This window comes from Strongylocentrotus purpuratus, unplaced genomic scaffold (genome assembly GCF_000002235.5).
Source record: "Strongylocentrotus purpuratus isolate Spur 01 unplaced genomic scaffold, Spur_5.0 spur5_scaffold_21, whole genome shotgun sequence".
NCBI classification, from domain to species: domain Eukaryota; kingdom Metazoa; phylum Echinodermata; class Echinoidea; order Camarodonta; family Strongylocentrotidae; genus Strongylocentrotus; species Strongylocentrotus purpuratus.
Genome location: NW_022145607.1, coordinates 34,698,222 through 34,719,880, shown reverse-complemented (window position 1 = coordinate 34,719,880; position 21,659 = coordinate 34,698,222). Strand labels below are relative to the sequence as shown.

General features: G+C 38.2%; 1 protein-coding gene across 1 annotated transcript in view; it reads right to left on the bottom strand.

Moving 5' to 3' along the window:
- LOC578625 (probable C-mannosyltransferase DPY19L3) overlaps positions 1–21,659 on the bottom strand; it is a 65,733-nt gene that overhangs the window by 32,856 nt on the left and 11,218 nt on the right. Inside the window, exon 3 of the mRNA XM_030994357.1 lies at positions 7,197–7,287. Coding sequence (XP_030850217.1) covers positions 7,197–7,287 — 91 coding nt within the window. The remainder of the gene's footprint in view (positions 1–7,196; positions 7,288–21,659) is intronic.

The window sequence follows — 21,659 nt, the reverse complement described above, 5'->3', positions numbered from 1 at the left end:
ATAGACCAGGTTAATATGCCTTTAAATTAGAATGCTTATTCCTTATTGTTTGGATAATGACTGTGACAAGTAGTTGGAATCATACAAAATTGCAGACTGCTACAAAGAATATACTTGCAGTTGGCCTTGATGGGGCACAGAAATAGACATAACAAGGAATTGTTTTTGCAATATAAAAATGGATTCTCTTGATCTATTAATGAAAATACTTCAGACATCCTTGTGTGCAGAAGCATGAAATACTGATGAAAAGATTGCATTGACCACATTCCCTTGCCTTTCAAGTTGACTGATTTTTACTATCCTAATTTGCCGCCTGACCTCTCTCGACCTCATTTTCTTACTTGAGGTTGTCATATTTGAGGTTTTGTTTCATACAATGAGATTCTATCCATTTCAATATCATACTATCTATAGCTTCATGTAGACCTACACTAGACATATATTCAATTTATACAAATTTATGAATATATCCTCAACTCAGAGGCAGAAAGGCATTAAGCTCATGTCATGTACGAGCTACCGTCCTTCTGGCTTTCAACAGAATTATGATATATACCTACATGTACGGTATGATATTTTATGCATTTAAGTCATAGACAGAATTCTCCTTTATCATATATATATATATATACATTAATAAAAGCCAAATCAAATTTAAAATAATTCCTATCAATAGATGAAAATCTTGTGAGTGCTGTAATAGCTATTAAAGTTCACCCAGGACTGGTCGTGGTTTCAAACTTTATGTTTGCAAATTAAACCTCAAAGTTATAAACACCAATCCACCATCAGCAATGAGAGTTCACAAGGGGTTCAAAGTGAGTATTCAAAGTTTTTAAACTAGAAGTCGGGCAGGCAAGCTAGAAGAAGTTTGAGTGAGGAGCCGCCCTGTATGTAGTTAATCAATCATGCCAACCACATAAGATCGCTTGTTTATAACTCTAAACACTGGTGCATAAAGTTCAAAGTTTGAAAAAAAGACCTAAACTTGATTGTTTATGGACTGTACTACAGGATGGGAATTTAACCCGTCGATGTGAGAGCTTTAAATTTGTTCATGGTTGTACCATTTAGAAATGATACATACCATCAGGTAGGTCCATACAAGAGGGATTTCATTTCTTTCACTGATATGCTTTCATCCATTGATTCCAACCAGTTGTGACAATTTATACTCATAATTTCTGCTATGATTCAATCAAAACAATCTGGGGTATTGAGGACAGCACTAACAAGATTTGTACTTTTAGAACATAGACCCCGGTTACACAAAAAGCTCAGGACTGGCTCATAATTTCTGCTATGATTCAATCAGAACATCCTTGGGGCATTTAGGACAGCTCTACCAAGCTTCATACCTTTACAAAAAACATATAGACCCCTGTAAAACACAAATCTCAGGACTGGTTCATGAATTCTGCTATGATTCAACCTGAACAGTCTAAAGAGCTCTATCAAACTTCATCAAGACTGCATGGAGACATCCCAAATCTAAACACTGGCACAAGATTTACTATGTACCGGTATATGATTTGTGTAACAGGGGCTATGCATACATGATCATGAACACGTACTGACTATATAGTCATCTCTGGAGACAGAGTCATATTATACAACATTACTTCATGTGCTGATATACAACATTAATGCACTGATTTACAACACTTATGTATGTCAGACCTCTATCATATCCAGGTATTTATTTGTAAGTCAAAAGGAGGGCTTTTTTTCTTTCTTTCTTCCTTTTAGAGAGAAAGAGTATACATGTAGAATCTTTGTAAAATAGATAAAAGACACAATGGCTCAGTGGTGGAGCAGTGGTCGTGCAACTTTGTATTAAAGGCATGAATCCTCAATATCAAGTCCCATAGATAGGACTTTAATTCATTGGTCTCCTGGTTGCTTACTACAAACATGCACATGCTTTCTTAAGCGACTCTCACACTCTGCCGTGTAGGTCTACCGTGTGCCACCGTGCGCGAAAATTTCTGCGGACTGTGGAGAACGGCGAGGGCACACGGTGGTTCGTTATCAAAGCGGGCAACACGTTAATAGGGCGTTGGCGCTTATTTACACCCTATGGGACCCGGCGAAAGTTTTGGGCATGTTCAATACTTTGGCCGGCTGGCACCGGCCGCAAGTAAGCGGCAAGAGGACGGTGTTGAACGGTATGAGGACGGTATGAATACGTTATGAAAACGGTCACACTGTATGAACACTTTCACAACACGCTCATAACCCGTTACAGAACGGTGATGAAAAATGGAGAGCGGACTGACCGTTGCCGTTCAAATCGGGGTATTTATGGCAGTCGTGTCATGACGTCAGCAGTCCGGGGACTCGCTCACAGGACGCTCCGAGCGGTGAGGGGACGCTAAGTGACTGGTAGGTGGCTGCTACAAACCCGGTGCACACGTTCGAGACCCGGTATGGGCCCGGTATGGAAACGGCCAAAATTTTCAACAAAAAACAATCTGGGCGGTGAAGACGGTAGAAGCACGTTCAACACCCGGTATGCGCCCGGTGAGAACGGTCAGAAGATGGCAACGAAACGGTGAAAAGATTAATTTTATGAATTTTTTTTGCGGCCGGGGACAAGTTCGCTCAAAACCCAACGTTCTGGACGTTTTTTTTTTAATAGCCCGGCAGGTGGACGGTAGGCCTACACGGAAGAGTGTGAGAGCACCATAAGCTTTCAGGTAAAACAAACAAACCAACCATCAGCAGCATTTTACAATTTTTTTAAAGGGAATATTTATTTATTTACTCCACAAATTATGGAGATATGCCCTTCTCCCATGGAAATCTCTATAAATGAGTGGGATGAGACTGAGGAATGACCTTCTGCACTAATTATGTACATTGTAGATACACCCTTATGCAATGGACATCTACGGAAATGAGACCTCGAGAGATGGGTTGGGAAAGGACCAACATGTTTGTCCTGTATCACAGGCAAACCACAATGGCAAAGGTTCTCTACAAATGAGTGTCATGATGATGGACTGCAGGATGCAACATAAAAACCACAAATTATGAAGATACGCCCTTCTGTCATTGATGTGGTGAAGGTTCAATTAAAATGAGCAGGATGATGCCAATACACGATGGGGCTGAGAAAAAGAGCATCTGTTCTCGGGAAATTGATTATGACAGGTTGATGAAGGGCTTATTTACATGACTGGGTACAGAATAGATGCAATATGCCATTTACAAACATCAGCTTCTTCACCCAATAGACCAAGGAAAGGTGTTGGAAAGGTACATCACAGGGTTGCAATGAGTTTTCATTTACAAAAATAACATTAAGAGCTAGGACACTTATTATTTATAAGATTTTCCTCTAACTTTCACTACCATGTTTCTTTCATTTTTTTTTTTGTCGCTTTTATTAACCAAAATTAATATCCTGGTGAACTTTAAAGCACTGCTGGGAGAGATGGTACACCCATGTAGTTATTGCCTATCTCCCACACTCTATCTATCTATACCTTCTGATGACCTGATACTATATATACATGTATGTACATGTACTTAGACAATGACCCAGACAGGGTTAATTATCTGAGCAGGTGTATCAATGACGGGTCCCCTTTAGATGAACCGAGATGATCTTCACATCTGATGGTATTAGGACAGACAATAATATTAAACACTGCATGTATTATTTTTGCAGAGACAAAGTTGCAAAAATGACTCTACAGGCCCGTCTTCACTATCTCGAGATTCCCAAATATCCAGCTATTTGAACTATCCCGATCGCAAACTATAGAACGAAGTAGCAAATTAGCTGGATAGTTGGTCGGGATAATATCCCAAGATATCTTGGGATAGTTTGCAAAATATCCTACTATTTGGCAAAATATCCAGTTATTTGTCCCGTGCGTCTTCACTAGACCGAAGATTCGGAATACACGCTAAGTTGAGCAAAATATCTCGAGTTAATTGCTCAAGGTCGAGTTTCAAGTTTCGAGGTCGAATCTCGAGATAGTGAAAACGCGATTTGTTACTTCGGGATTATTTCCCAAATAGCGGGCTATTTGGCAATCTCGAGATATTTGGCAATCTCGAGATGATGAAGACGCACATATTGATAAGAATTCTCGCTACCCCAAATAGCGATTCTGCCGAGATCCGGGGAAAATCCTGAAAACGCGCATTGCATTATGGGATAGCTTTTCGACATTACAGCTTCCTGTGCAGGCGTTCGTGATCACAACCCTCTCTTTCACGGTAGAGTTTAACGGCCTTTTGTGCTAAAGTCACTAATTCTGCCCCAAGCTTTCCATTGCATATTATAATCTGTACAAATTACACTGATAGGCATCGATTTTAGCGTGCGTGAAAACTCTGCACAGCGAACACAGGCGCTAGCGCAAGCGGGATGGGACTCTATACCGGAAGTTGTAGTGACGACCCGAGAGAGTGAAAATTACCTCGTCTCGCGAATTTCGAGATTTTCGTACCTATTTAGGGTAGCGAGAATTGGCAAGCTTATCATTATTATCGGATACATACAAAACAGAAACCTCAGGTCTTGCAAAGAGTCTCTCCTTACTATCCCTCAAATAAATACAAAATTTGATCGGCCACATTTTTTCACATTGCATCAGTAGAGTTTTGGTCTAAAATACACATTTAATGGGTCATGCTCTTTTCAGGTTGCACTAGTAGAGCTTTGGTCTGAATTGCCAGAAAATATCAAAACTTGTGATACTGTTGACAACTTTAAAACACCTCTCAAAACATTTCTTTATAGAAAAAAAATTGTGCCGATGTCAACCGATGGCTAAAGGAAGCATACTGTGCTATCCTCACTCTTCTTGTCCTCTTTATTTTCCTTTCCTTCTCTACATTTCAACGTACGTACATTAAAAATACTGATTAGTTTGTTACATCATTGATCTTTAGTGAAGAGTGTAGTGTGCAATTTTGCAGAGCCGAGAGCACTGTAAAGTTGGCATCTACATGTACACATGAAATATGATACCTCTATGTCAATGTAGGATACATATCAGTTCTGTTCTGATTATCCACAATACAATGCATGGCTTACGTGTAGGTCTATACAGTGCGTCCCAGAAAAAAACGATACCGAGAACTATCGATGTTTTACCATAACTTAATCACAATTATAATTAATAAATGACACATATTTGGAAAGCTTAGATTCTCCTCTTTCATTAGATGCAACTCATATGATTCATATCTCACGCATGAGTGATTAAAAGCAATTTGAAGAGAGAAAACCAAAAAGTCATTTGGCGGGCGGTATCTGAATTTCAAGGGGAAAATCACATTTCTAGAAAGTTTAATTTCTGCCCTTTCAAATGACACCTCAATCAAGAAAAATGGGCCAGGAATATGTTTAAAGTAAGGCTTGCATTTCCATAAGTTGATCAAACAAGTTCGTTTTTCACTGGCTGCCTGCCGTAGCCACGAACAGAGTTGACAAAAGACTTAACTCCGTTTTGTTGACGATCAGCCATGCACAAAGAAGACAAAAGACCTGATGCATGGCTGATCTTCAACGAAACGGATTTAAGTCTTTTGTCAACTCTATTTGTTGCTACGGCAGGCAGCCAGTGAAAACGAACTCTTTTGATCAAATTATGGAAATGCAAGCATTACTTTAAACAAACAAAACTTTGTTATTCCTGGCTCATGTTTCCTGATTGAGGTGTCATATGAAAGAGCAGAAATTGAACTTTCTGGAAATGTGATTTTTCTCCTTAAAATTCAGATACCGCCTGCCAAATGACTTTTTGGTTTCCTAGCTCTCTTCAAATTGCTTTTAATCACTCATGCGTGAAATATGCATCATATGAGTTGCATCAAATGAAAAAAGAGGATCTAAGCTTTCCAAATATGTCTCATTTATTCATTATAATTGTGATTAAGTTATGGTAAAACATGGATAGTTCTCAGTTGCGTTTTTTCTGGGACGCACTGTATATACTGCATACTGGTACCTGGAAAGCATATTGTTTACTTGCGAATCATATCTCTCTAGCCCATTCACAATTCACATTAACCAAATCTATTGCGTATTAAGTTTCTGGGTGAGGGGGGGGGGGGCTAAATTCACAGAATGCTTCCGTTTTGATTTGGTCAATGCAATCTGATTCATTATCAGCCACACGCTTTGTGATAGCATTAATTGATACATCACAAACTGATGTTAGTAAGAGCAGCGTACACGGAACGTCTCACTCAAATAAACATATTCCACTGCTAATCTGTTACATATTGATAGCTCAACGTAGCATATACATTTCCATCTGAAGGGGGTAAATTTAGAGAATGCTTTTGATAAGGTCATATATTATTCAATCAGATTTATTATCGGCCACATACTTCATGTTATCGCTGGTGCACTGACAAACCGTTTGTTGTAGGAATAATATATCTGGTCGGAATGAAATATCTTCCTCACCCTCCAATTCACATACGCAATTTCTAGTGCTAATATCAAAATGCTGCAGACTTAATTAATACTCAATAAGTACAGCCTGTATTTCCAGTGTGAAAGGTCAGCTTCAATTAGTCATGTAGACCTTGCATTGACCTTGCATTGACCTGAGCATTGACACACTGTTTCTCGTAAAGAGTAGTACAAGTGTTCGAGAGGTGGTATCTTCCTCAACTTCTTATTTACATAAACAATTTCTATCACTGCTATCATATGACTACAGATCGAGTTACTGCTAAGATTGTGCACACAGTATGCGCAGGCAAGCACTGAATCCAATGACCAGGGTAATAATATATCTGTAAAGCGCTTTATTAGAGACATTGTATTAAGCGCTATATAAAAGCGGAATATTATATTTATTAAGTTAATATAATATATACAATTTTCATGTTCAGGTTGGAAGGCAGGGGTAAGGAGCTTATTTACACAATGCTTAATGTTGATTAGGCTAAGGTTTTATATTTAATGTGATTTATTATTTCTGATATAAATGTAAATTGCGACATTGTCAATACAAATATCTCTTGCTCAAGCTCCTGTTCATATTTGACACATTCTATAGTTTCAGTATGATGGGGAGGGGGAGGGGAGGGGGAGGGGGAGGGGAGGGGGAGGGGGTGCATTTACAAAATACAGGACCTTGTAATATCTCTGACAAGATCTAGTGTTGTACCTTCGGTATGAAAGAGAAGGGTGCTTAAATTGATAAAAGACATACCTTGTGATATTGTTGGTGCATTGACAAACTGCTTGAAGTAGGAATAGTACAACCCGGACTCTGTTCGGAAGGAAATCTCTCGCTCCACCTCCTGTAAAAATGATTGAAAGGGACACGAGAATGCCAGATGATTGAGATACATGACATGATAGATTAACACACTACTGGGTAAGAGTACACAGATAGAGATATACATGTATGTACGGTGTACTTTCATAGACCAACCAAGAGCTATTAAAGGCACTTGTGCATACAAAAATGAAGATACACTGCTTCTATGTATGCCTGTCAAGACTCAGGAGGATACAAATTGAATGAAAATATAGTACCAGTACATGTGTAATTGTAATCCAGGGAAGAGGAAAAAACAAGTTAGAAGCATTAGTAGGAAGAAAGATAGAATGAAATAAAGACTGTGCATGAGTAGGATCAAGGAGATATCTATGAGGTATAGGCATGGCATAAAGAGTATGAGGATTTATGACAAACAGTAACTATGACAATGAGAGTGATAATTAATTACAGCGATAGATTAGGAGATAAAGGAACTGGAAATGCATCAAGTTAAAATCACATGGAGAGAGTCTATATTTACAAAAATAAACAGAATGGAATCTCTTGGCGAATTCTATCAGAAGAAATGAAAATTTAGGATTAACAACTACTCTTCCACAAAATTGTAATGTCGAAATAGACAATGATTAGACAAAAATAGACATGTACTATTTCAAGACGTCAAGATGTCAAGTGATATGACTAGATTGGTAAAAGTACATGCTTTGATTTCACTGCCCATATCAAGATCATATTTCAACAATGAGTACAGCTGAAGATATCAGAAGTTGTCAAAGGTTAATCCCTTGCTGACAGGAAATCTGTCAAAACCTAGGCAAGAGAAGACAACTGAACTGTCTAATCTTTGATCTTGAATGGAACACTGTAAATGATGAACATCCAATCCACATTATTTGGTTTTGAAATGTCCTGTTTTCATCAATCAAATATGGAGGTAAATAGATAAATTATCTCTTTTTTTTCCTACACTGTACGTATGTTTTGGTAATCTAAAGAGCCGATATATACATGTAGGAATAAAGGGATTTATTGGAAAATTTAGCATTCACTCCATTCTCAGCCCTTTAAAACACTTTTTTTTTAAAGAGGGCCACATTGTAGATAGATTTTTTTAAAGAGTCTTCCAAATCATCATTCCTACAGTGTATCCATCAGTAACCCCCCCCCATGCTCTCCCTCGGAATGTAATTCAATGTACACTGTATGTACCAGTATGTACAGTGTACATGTATATTGAAATAGCACAATAATGTTAAAATAGCACAATAAATTAAACAGAAAATAAACCACTCTCTGCTCCACTTTACACATCATAAAACATGTGAACTATTATGTGCATTGACAAACATCCTGAAATGTCAAATCTAGAAGAAAGAAGAAGAAAGTAAAAGAGGATAAGGAACACACACAGTTATACAAATATACATCATTGGAAACGTAAACACTTCACCCAAATAGTGCATTGACCATGTGTGCACAATGTCCTGCTGTGTCAATTTGACAAGCGGATGATGGATACAAAAGATGTTTACATTCTAGGGTCTTGGCACACAACAGTGGATGATCAATCCATGTATCCCAAGTCCCTGATCCAGGTAAGTAATTGGGGTTTATTGCCGTTTGGTCTAAACCAGATCGTCTACTACCCAATTAGTCTATTCCCATATTCCCAGCCCGTCTACTATCCACATGGTCTAATAACCATTTCATCTACTTACCATTTGGTCTAATGGCCATTTAGGATAATAGTCATTTGGTCTAATCTAATATTAGTCTACTACCCATCTGGTCTATTGTTCATTTAGTCTGATAACCAGTTAGTCCAATACCCAGTTTGTCTAATGCCCAGTTTGTCTAATGCCCACTTTGTCTACCATCCATCCATAAGGTCTAATAATCAATTGATGATAATTATTTATGATTAAATTATTTTTAGACCAAGTGGATAGTAGACGGACTGGGTGTAGACCATATGGGAATAGACTAATTGGGAAGTACATGTGGACGAACTGGCTGTAGACCAAATGACAATTCACCAGTAATTGGTATACATTAATAATGTATACCAATTACTGGTGAATTCCTAGTATACATGTAGTTTGTAGGCACAAACCCTTATCAGTTGCAATGTGTAGCAGAGTGTCTGAACCATGAGACTACAGTATGTAGCTGCCAAAGACTGACCATTTATACATAAAGTCAAGCTCAATGATTCATGGATTTATCTTCAAGTGTAAAATAGAGTCTGTACAAGCAGACTATTTAAACAGGTACACAGGTTAGGATTACAGACAGGGAAACAAGAGTGTCTGGAGCATTCAAAACAAATAATGGAAGTCATGCTAGGTGTTTGGGATTTGAATGATCCACAAAGTACCTGGAAGGATTAGTAATAATAAGCTCATCTCTAATGTAACAATGATCTGACAAAATTGAAATGAAATTCAAAAGCACACAGAGGATATAAGAAAGTTTGTTTTGCTCCCTCTTTACGGGTGAACAATGACAAGCAAATGGTGATGCAACCAATAAAGAAAAAATAAATACAATAGGTACTAACTAGGGTAGAGGTAAGTGCAAGAAAAAAAAAAGAGAATAAAAACGGAGAAAAAAGGTGTAAAAAAACAAGGTATTAAAAAAAGGAAAAAAAAAAGTTTTTAAAAAAAGGAGAAACAAAATGGAAAACTACAGGTTTTCAACTTATACAAATTGATATTGATTTCCCATTCATAGGCTAACGGAAATCAGTTCATTTGAACAGTCAGACTGAGTATGACCTTGTACAAGTGTTACAAGTGCATACCTGATGGTCAAACATCATTCATCAGAGGAAGAGATATTATAACCAGAGGTATTGACACCCTGACCCCTCCCATAGCATTCTCCCCAGACAAGTCCTCACATTAGGCCTAACAAAAAAAGATGTTGTATTGCCCTTTAGGTGCCAAAACATGGGTCGGTCGGTCGATTTCATTTGTTTCTATTTAGGCCTTAGGTAACAACATGTACAGCATCTGCAGAGAATTCTGTGCAAGTGGTCTTATGGTGCCCTTCTGGCTCTCAGCAGACAATGTCTGACCCTGTAGAAGGTGCACACCTGAATGTCAGAACACTACCCAATATAAATGCAGGAAGGGACTAATCAGTGTTGATGGTGTCACCTTGAAAGAAATGCCCAAAACATTCCCATGAGACATGTCCTTACATTGGGTCAAAACTCACCAATGCTTGCTCACAAGAATAAGCCTGCAAGTCTGAAGATCATGTAAGTAATAACAAACAGGTGTGACCTGCAGGTAGGTAACACACCATCCAATTTAGGAGGGGACTAATCTGTGATGACACATTGCTCTTAAGAGTGATCCATCTCCCAGAGAATTCTCTTGAGACATATCCTTAAATAAGGTCACACCCATTACTAGGGCCTAAACGTACATGTACAGGGACCCGTTTCATAAAGCCTCTTTTCAATGACAAATGACCAAAATCCGTGACAAATCTGCTGATAACCAATCAGAAGCAGGGATTTCAGTAGCTTATAACAAAAACTGTTATTTGTCACTGATGACAAGTTCTGTGAAACGCCCCCCAGGTGTATATTATTTCTTCAGAGCCAGAATGACATACATTAACTCATATTATTTAACACAGGTTTAATGCCATTCTGGCCCTCAACTCAACAGATAATGTGTTCATCTGACCTTGTGGCAGGTTCAGACTAGCATATTAAACACAACTTCTCTAGTTTAATAGGGATGAACTTCTCAAAGTAACAAGATATCCCTCTGTTGCATTTTCATGAGACTTGTCCTTACATTTAATATAAGGTCAAAGCACTTCACACCACAATGTCTGTAAATGTTCCATAAATCATGGACATGGACAGCTTGCACAAGTGCAATCCACACAGTTGCAGTAAAAAAAAATACCTGAAAATGCACTTTATGCAAACTGATTCAGCTCCTGGAGCTAGCAATGAAGATGCACTTTGATACAGTATTTTTCACAATGCAATAAAAAGAACTGAACAAGCAAAACTAAAACTTTATCTAAATTTTTAAGAAAAAAAAAGGCCCTGCCTTGATACTGAGTATAATTTCAACCACAACAAGTCTTCATACGAGCCTTCTGAATTGTTTCTGTGAAGAAAAAAGTTATACATACTGTATCATGCCAATTATGTTTGTCACAGGAACATTGTAAACAGTACTCACCTTGATGTGTGTAAACCAGAGAGTGTTTTCATGTAGCATGTAGAGTAACCACGCATAGACCACGCCCACACCCACCCCAACACCAACACCAAAGGCCAATATCAACCAATCAACCCATCCCCATGGTTTCCTCATCCTCCTCATCCTTCCATTGGACATCCTCCCATTCCTCATCATCCTTCCATTCCTCTGGCCAGGCGGATGACCATTGGATTTCACTGAATGTCCATTCTTTGCAATGTCTGATTGACCAACACAGTCTGTTTGACCGACACTATTTGATTGACCGACACAATTTGATTGGCCGACGCTGTTTGATTCTCGGAGTTTTCCATTGGTGTGTCCACTGGCGGATCCAACGCTTTCACAGCAGTTCACAGGAGTTTTGCCATTTACAGAGGGTACTGAAGTTTGGACCATCTTTTCCATTTTTGTATCTCTCAAGGTTTCACTCGGTGCCAATTTTTCTTCCATGTTGATTTAATGATGATCCACAGTCGTCAGTATTCCAGTTATCGAATGCAAATCAAGATCTTTGTTGAAAAAGATTTAGAAAATAACATTAAACCCATAGTCCCATACATACATTACAAAAAATGAATCGTACATACAAATGTACATTGGATGGAACATGTTCTGTCACCTCCCTGCTATTACTAATCAATTCCATGTACAGTGTCCAAAAATAAACACAGCTCTACATGTATTTGCATGAAAGATTTACACCGTAGACAATAGTAAACTGGAGCAGATCACAATGTAAAAGAGCATGAATACCACCAGAATATGAAGATTTGGAAAAGAAGAGGGGGGAAAATTCTTCAGTCGACATCCAATTACAAAAATGAAACCGTCCCACCACAGGAAAAAACTCCAAGAGTTAAACGATGCTGACGATGGCACACTTTCTTTTTTCAAAGACCAAACAATAACAGGCACCTTCAAAGCTCCCAGATCCAACTACAAAATCATCACAAACAGAAGGTCTCATTACTTCAAGTGCTATAATAGCCTGTTCAGACTCTATGAAATTCATATGAAACTCGTTTAAAGAAATGTTGTATAAATAATCATCGATACAAGCATTAGGAGTGTATACATGTAGACTAGATAACAACATCCTTTAAAGAAATGTATGTATTATAAAGAAACTGGTTTTGACGAGGTCAGCTGACATGAAAGCTGGCCAATCACGAGTGAATGCTTACCATAAGCCCTGCCCACTTATATGGTTATATTTCAATATGTCTTCAGACTAGAACGGGATGCGGATTTTTTATTGAGTTTTTGTTCAAAACAATGTCCAAACAGGTGTTTCCCTATGCAACATGTATCTATAAGAGACTCATATACATGTACATGTAGCTGTACAATGAATGCTGCTAGTCTGAATGGAGGGATAGTCATGATCCAGATAAGTGAACTAAGATCCCACAGGTAACATCATAGACAGCCCACCCCATCGACCAAAGGTGCCATGCACTTGTTTGACAAACATGGTCTTAGACTTAAAGATAAACTTGAGTTCTGGAAATGCGATTCATTGTGAAAGAAAAGGTGTGGAATGGATCAGAAAAGTTGATCATATAGCATGTAAGTGATGGTGTTTAATGCAAGGTTCTGGAGTCATCAAAATCATCATAAATTTGGCAGAGTCTTGGTAAAGTAACAATCACTTATGCAGAAAGATGTATATGGGACAACACACATGGTGTCGGGGCTAGTACTACCCTGATTTCCTTATCTTTCTATGCTCATTACTCAGCCAGTATACATTTTCTTCCAAAAATTGTTTGGCACATGACATTTATTTGTAATCTTGAACATTCAGTGTAAGTTTCGTTAGATTCTGTGAGAATTCATTTTCTTTTTTTACCAGAACTCAAGTTTATCTTTAAGAAATAAAAAGTGAAGTCACTGCATGGGTGCCATTAAAGTGGGAGGTTTAAACATGAAGGGATATTTTGTCAGGAATGAAACTAAAGATGAAAAGGAGGGGGCAGGTATTCCCTAGAGATGGGTGTCTGAAAGTGTTGCCTCCTACGCTAAAAAGTTACAGACCGTCTTGGCATCAAATGAAAACATTGCCTAGTCCCAGCTGCACTCTCATTAGTTTTTTAAGGGTGGGATTAGGGCAAATTTGCATGGATTTCAAACCAGAAAAAATAATCTACTGATAATTGTTTAAATACCCTGACAGAACACAGTTTTCTGTCCGATTTCCCATCGGATTAGGGTTTAAAAATATATTTTGGTTTATTTCCTTTTCATGTTTGGTTGCTAAGTGATGTGTGAATTGAAGTTTGAAAGCATACATTTATGTTTTTCTGAGGTTTTAATAATCTAGGTTATTATAAATTAAGATCAGCAGTGGTATGATGGCTTGTACTGGAATTAGGCATGATGATAGCTGAAGTGAGAGAATGGGAAATAAGGTGAACAGTATCTTTTCTTCCATTTTTCATTTTAAAATACTTCAATTACTGTCAGGAATACATGAGATATCAAATTCAATAACTAACATTAAGATTGCCCAAAACGATTTTAACAAAAAAATGAAAAATGAAGGTTGTGTGTGTCAAATTTGGGAATCCTGTAATAAACCAATTACATGTAAGTTACAAGTTGAAGTAACTTAAAAGGGGACATTATGCATAATTTATGCAAATGATGCACAAAGCGATTCTATTTCAAAGTGAAATATCCTGCTTGATATGTAACCTTCATTGTATGTACATGTATGCTATATGGTTTTCTGGGATTAATTTTCCATTTTAACCTCTAATTGAACCTATCCCTTTTACCTGTATTCCACCTTTAAAGCTTATCTGCCATAGTTTATAGGAGGGATTAGATTGCCCTGCAAGGTCACTGGACAGGAGGTTATCTCATCAACTCAGCTCTCAGTTAACATAAGAAAAAGAGGATCATGGGGGACCAATGGTCACCGATTAGGCATTGTTTGTTATATAGAGGGCGCAAGTAGCTACAAGTAGTGCAGTGGGCCTTTAAAGCAAGAGACAAAAGGTGACGAGTTTCAATGCAATTGTCCCACGCAAATGTTCTGCATTTAATAAAGACTATACTTAAAAGTTCAAGCAGAGTTCTGGTAAGCCCCATCCCCCACAAAAACTCTTTTACCTCGTTTCTTTCATTTCAGTAATTGAATAACAATATTCAAGGGATGGAAATTCATATGGGTGAATTCATAAAGGAGCATGAAAAAGTAATGCGACCTTTTTTTCTTGTGTGTGAATGACCCTCTTGGGGACAATTCCATCCCATTGCATGGCCTTGATCAGATACCTTTGAAGGCACGCCCACCTGATGCAGACAGGCTCAATGAAAGATGAGTTCAACCATCACCAATCCATACCCTAACCCAAAGGAGTATTACAAGAACAGCCTCCCACAGAGGTGAAGTTCTCACTTATGAATTCCACCAAGGAAGGAAAGAAAGTGAAATTCTCAAAGAATATACTGGTATACAATGAATGAATATAAAACATGGACATGTCGGCCAAGGTTGTTGGCAGGGCAAATTGAAAGGGAGTGTAGTGAAAAATTATTGAGAAAGAAATAAAGAAAGAAAGAATCGAAGAACATACTCATTATGGCATAACGCTTTCCGGCATAAAAAGCAGTTATTAACAAAGTTTCTTTGGTTCAACCTTTTCATGTTTCAAACAGCATGTTGAAAACTTCTGACTCAAACATGCTTTCACACATAATAATATGGCTCTTTGGAGATATTAAAGCAGTAAAGTACATGTACGAAGATGTACGTCGCGAAGATTATCTCAAATGTAAGCTTATTCGAGTTTATCCTCAATCACAAACAAAAATCTGATCTGTTGAGAATGAGGCTTTATTTCTAAACAATAACTGAATAAGAGAAGAGGAAACAATTGGTTGGAAAATTCTTTCTATTTTTACAGAATACACAGCATTTTCAAAAGATAACTGTCATTTTTAAAAAGGGGTTAAATCCATTTCAAAATGTGCCCTCCATATCACCCCGATGAAGATTCTTTCTGCCAAAAGTTTTCAATCAACTTGCCGCAAGCATACTACCACGCAGTTGGCAAAGGACTACAGTAACTATTCTCATGATTTCAATACATGCCTGGAGCTAAATAATATATGAGGTTTAGTCACGCTAGCTGTAGTATTGAGAGTTTCACATCGGTATTTAAAGGCGCATTTGTGGTGCAGTCCTGTTGGATTCATGACCACATACCAAACTTAATCCATCACTTTAGAATAATTATGAAAGGAACAATGATTTTTGTTTCTTTTCAAACAGGTCTTTTGATCTGGACGCACTGCATTCAGGTGAGTTTAGACTGTCAATGAAATGTGATGATGATGCAGACAGATCATTCATCAGTGTATGACGTTACCACTTACCAGTTTTGCTAACTTTTGAAAATTAAAACTGAAGCTTTCACATGTAGAGTACATACGCTGTACATCAACAATCTACATGACAAGCTTTGAGGCACATGCTTCTTTAGATTAAAAAGGAACAAATCAATTACTAACCAAAATCCCATTTACCTTGTAAATGTTATTCATTTCATTCCGATAAAACTTACAGATAAGGGTTATGACAAATACAAGCACATGGACCATGAAAAATGAGCTACGAAGTATGCCAAAGGCTTGTAATGAATTTGTAAAGGTTTTTCTCACAAAAGACCTACTGTTACAAGTAATGTACACAAACACAATCATCAATCATTGTATTTCAGCGTTGTATTTCAATGTACTTCTCTGGCCAAATCTATCTTCATGCTGCTGCTATATCGATACCTATGAAATATTGTCTTTAAATGTAATTTACAGCAGTTTATAAACAATAACAAAACAATTAAACAATAATCATCAATATCCTATTACTCAGTTCAAAATGAAACCAAATTGTTGAACTTTTGTGCCACTTCTTTCTCCTAATCTCTGTCTCTCTCTGTCTCTGTCTCTCTCCCTCCCTCCCCCCCTCCCTCCGTCCCTACCTCCCCCCCCCTCTCTCTCTCCCCCTCTCTCTCTCTCTCTCTCTCTCTCTGTGTCTATACTCTATGTAATATTGTTTTACCAGTAATTTACAACCATTCGATGTACATTACATGTTTGAACATGTACATGTATAACTAAAAAAGTACCCTTAAATTACAGACAGACCTCACGTGGTGTAGCCTTTCACTAAACAGCTTACTTACTCTACCTATGGGAGTCCTTTCTAACCTATCCCAGTGTCTTTAATAAGAATGATAGATTGAGCTGTAACAATAAACCTCCAAAGTAAACTGTAACTGATTTGCAAGGGCAATAGTTTGACAGATAAATGATGATTGAACCATTTGTGAACTTGGATGGGACAAAACGAAATGCAAATGGGTCAAATGGATTCTTAAAAGACCAAATGCCTGGAGTGATATTCCAGAGGGCCCATGATTCTGCTTCAGATAAGATTTTAAATCATGAAATACACATGTAGATGAATGATACAGATCGCCAAGTAATCAATTTCACATTATGTGACACTAATTAATCGATTCTCGCCAAACAGTCTGAGATAAGAATTGGTTCAAAATTATACAGTAGGCTTGCAGGTGCACCATGTGAGAGAGAGAGAGAGGATTGAGGAGTCCTGAAAAGGACTGTCGGTAGTCTTTCTTGAGGGCGTGTAGTCCTGCAAAAGACTGTTTGTTCAAAATTGTTTTTAAAGGAAAGCTGGGGGGGGGGGGCTTCATGTACATTCATATGCCATGTTTAACAATTCAAGTTTTACAGTAATTGCAACTTCACTCATGATACCATTTAATATATGCCTACTTTGAAAGCATTATAGTTGTTTTAATGGGAAGATAATTTCACAAAAATATTGAAGTTATTCTGAATATCATACACCTGTACACGTGTACAGTAGGTACTTATTGCCCCCGTACCACTGTTACACTAGTGTAGAAGTCACTGTAGAGTTCTATATTACTACTGTAGGCCTACATGTACTGTACATTGGGAGAGGCAATATAAACCGACTGTCAAACTTTATGAGTGGTTTGCCCAGTTCAAACATATTTGGCAAGGGAGCCCATAATTCTCCATGACATCCTGTTTGATATTGAAGTATAATATGAATCATGTGTAGTATATCAGCTAGGAGGATGCAACACAGGTAATGGAGGTTGTGTGGGGAGGGAGGGGGAGGGGGCTCAAAATAGAATAAGGTCAAATTTTGAGTTGATGCAGCCCAGGCTGAGTCACAAGCGATTTCTAATATTGTTAGAAGCCAAAGTACTCAAAATCCAATGATTTCACATATCTACAGGTTATCACTGATTACTCTTTTGCACACTTATTTAGTTAATCTAATTTCAGTAATCACCAGCATAGAAAAGTTTCTCAATAAAACACATTCCCTCCTTGTCAAAATATGAACAGTACATGAACTTTTCAGTGTGCCTCTAGCAATCCTACTTTATAGACAAAGATCTGTTTCCAGAGCAGTGGACATTGGCACACAAAAAAAAAAAAAAAAAAAAAAAAAAAAATTGGGAAAGAGTCAATTTTCTTGGTTTCAAGAAGAACTGGGATTTTATAATAAAAAGAGTGGATGTACATGTAAATGTATGCTTCTACATGTACCCTTCTCTCATTAAAGAAATAAAATACAGATGACACTGTTATGACAGGTTTCTATTTGGTCAACACCAACTGTCATCGATTGAAAGGCCTTGTTTACACTAGAGGCTTTGCTCAGTTTGTTCAAGATTTGTCTGTGATGGGATCATGATGACACGTTCGTGTCCAATGGTGTGTGTATTGTATCCACTGTGAAAGATATACACTGTAAGTACATGTACATTACTCCAAATATACCAAGTACATGTTTCTGACAGACACTGTACAGTATACTTTCTATTTGAATTATATCAAATAGAATAATTCTGTCAGTTGATTGCCATCAGAGCTTAAAATTGAATTGAATAGTATTTTTATGATAAATCAAATTGAAAGAGCATGGCTCTTATTTACCCCCCCCCCCCCCAATTTTGTGGTGGCCAGAATAATCTACACATTATCAATATTTCTAGTTTAGGGAATTGGCTTCATAGGGTAAACCATTAGGAAACCCCCAACACACCCAGGTAGGTCTTCTTGTATATACAGGCCTTAAATTAATCGACGGCCATCGACGGCCAGGCCGTCGATGCCCCTATGACTGGCCGCGGTGCCCTCCCAAAAAAAGATATTTTCACGGCCAAAAAGGCCGTGCCCTTTTTTTCAAACTGGCCGACGTGCCTTTTTTTCCAACTGGACGTGCCCTTTTTATTTTAAATTTGCGCACATAAAACCACCAATTGCGCCCATAATCATCTAAAACTAGACGGCAAGGCGCAAGTGTTTTCCGTGAAAATGCGCCCATAAATTATTAGAACAGTAAAAATACACGAATCACGAACAGTTTGCCGCCCACGAGCTCTCTTCTAGCTTCGTATTTAGTGCTTTAATAAGGCGCAAGTGCCGTGAAAATGCGCCCTTTGTTATTATATAGGCAATGCGCTAGCGCACGTACGTACGTACGTACGTTCATATTATGCGATCGCATGATATGCATATGGTGCATGCTATTGACGCACGCACGTACGTACAAATCGAAGGCCAGGATCAAGAAAACAAATCGTCAAATGGAGAAATAAACAAGCATTCAAATAGTCATTAGAGATCTGTCGAGGTTTGTTTGTATTCCTAGTTTATTATTTTATCTCAAATAGAATTTGGAATTATCTTATTAATAAGTTAAGAACACCTACGATGTTCTCGATCGTAGTTACTCTCATTTTGCCACCAGCCGACCTCGCTTCAAAAAGCTACCCCGCCAGCTTCCCAAGACGAACGTTTCGAGTCCCGGTAAAATTCCGAGGGTGCATCGGTTTCGCTGGCAAACTTCCAGCCCGACAGCTTCCCACCAAAAGTGGCGAGAGTGTGTGTGCGAGGAACGATTTTGGTTTCGTGAATGCACGTTACGCAACTGAGCTGAGCGTGTCACTTTCAGCTGTCGAATGTCTATAAGGACATTTTTACATCTTATTTCATTAGTTAGGCCTATGTAAACCTTTCTATACAACAGTTAAAAAGATAATTTCTTCAAATTTGCTCCTACTACCGAGACAGTGGCGGAAGGTTTGTGTGTGAGGTGCGATTTTGATTTGGAATACCCGGCCCGGTAAACTTGCCAATTAAGTCCTTCTGACTTTCGATGTTTGTGAAATTGACAATTTATTTATTCATTTGCTCATCAATATTTTTAGTTACTTTAAAATACTGTTTAATGTGCAAGTTTGATGTTCTTAATCAATCTTTCCTGTTCATATTGTTAAGATTAAAAAGTTATTAAATTGATCGTTCGATCTATTCACATTATGAAATTAACATTTGTAGACTCTCTTTGAACTTATGATTAGATAAGCGACCTATCTGTTTTTGGAAAATTGCCCCTTGCTCTGGTAAATTCCCGTAGCAAAGGGCAACTTAAAAAAAAAATTGCCCCTTGCTCCTGGCTGCTAAATCTAAGGCTTGCGGGCCGCCGCCTTGTTTGCAGGCGCGTAGCCAGAGTTTGGTGTTTGGGGGGGCACATACATGTAATCGATCGAGGTCAAAAAAAAATTTCAACCGATCCTGGAAATTTTAGGGGGCACATGTCCCCCGTGCCCCCCCCCCCCCCCCCCCCCCCCCCCCCGTGGCTACACGCCTGCTTGTTTGTATGTACCCGTACCGTAGACCTCTATACATTCTGTGAAGAAGCTGGTGCTAAAAGTCATGGGAAATTGATCCTGCACAAGTTTCATAAAATACACATGACATCTAACAAAAATAGAATCAATTTTTTTGGCCTCATACTCGATGCCCTTTTTGTAAAATATTTTGGCCTCGATGCCCTTTTTGTAAAAATATTTTGGCCTTGGTGCCCTTAAAAATATGAGGTACTCGAGGCCAAACTGGCCTTGCCCTAAAAATGACGAAATTTAAGGCCTGTATATATTATCTGTAAATACCATTATTCATTCAATCAATTGAAACCATTTAAAAGCAGTTTTCGATCTTCCTTTCACCCTGTGTAAATATTTTGCCTGTAGAATTAGATTGTCTGTAAACCAAACAGTGTCCCAGTCACATTCTTGTCTATAATTGATAATATCTGGCAATGCAACACAAGGGAAGAAATTTAATGAGGTACCTGGGTGCGCTGATAAACACTTTAGACAATTTACCACTATAGCGTCAGAAGCTTAGGAATGCAATGTAATAAGTGTATTCTGACCTCTTTTTAACCAGTCATGAATAATTGAATTGGGGAAAGAGAGAAAGTCGATCCATCTGCTGTATTAATAATAATGTAGAACCATGGATGGTAAAACCACCCAAATGCATATTATCAATTGCTGAATGAACACAGCAATCTAATAAATGGCTTCGATATAAAGACTCATTTTAAAAGCATGGCCGCAGAGATGCAATTACTCCTAGGGCATTGAGGGGGATCAATAGGGGGATTATATTGGCAAACAGCTAATCTCTGATGACCATAGCAGAGATCATCATTAGATGCTACAGTAAATACACCAATGTAATTGATACTATTTGAGGGCAACACCTTCCAGCATCTTCTTTCTTGTAGAGGTGTTGTCGTCTGGAGGATAAGTCTCCGGACTGTGAACCACAGTAGGCCCGTTTCCATCAGCTCGAGATTGCCAAATAACCCGCTATTTTAACTATCCCGATCACAAATTATCCAGCTAATTTGCGTCTTCATCAGCCCACATGCAATTAGCTGGATATTTGGTCAAGATGATCAAGATATCTTGGGCTAGTTTGCAAAATATCCTGCTATTTGTCTGGTGTGTCCTCACCAGCCCGAAGACTCGCACTATGCGCCAACGCTGAGCAAAATATCTCGAGCTGATGAAGACGCGATTTGTAACTTCAGGCTTGTTTCCCAAATCAGAAATAGCAGGCTTTTTGGCAATCTCGAGGTGATGAGGACTGTGTTGTACAAGGTTTGAATCCCTGCTCCAGTCCAAACGTCCTTTGGCAAGAAATTCATCTACATTTGCCACACTCGACCCAGTACAGTAGTACAGTACATAATGCAACCAAAACATTAAGCCTA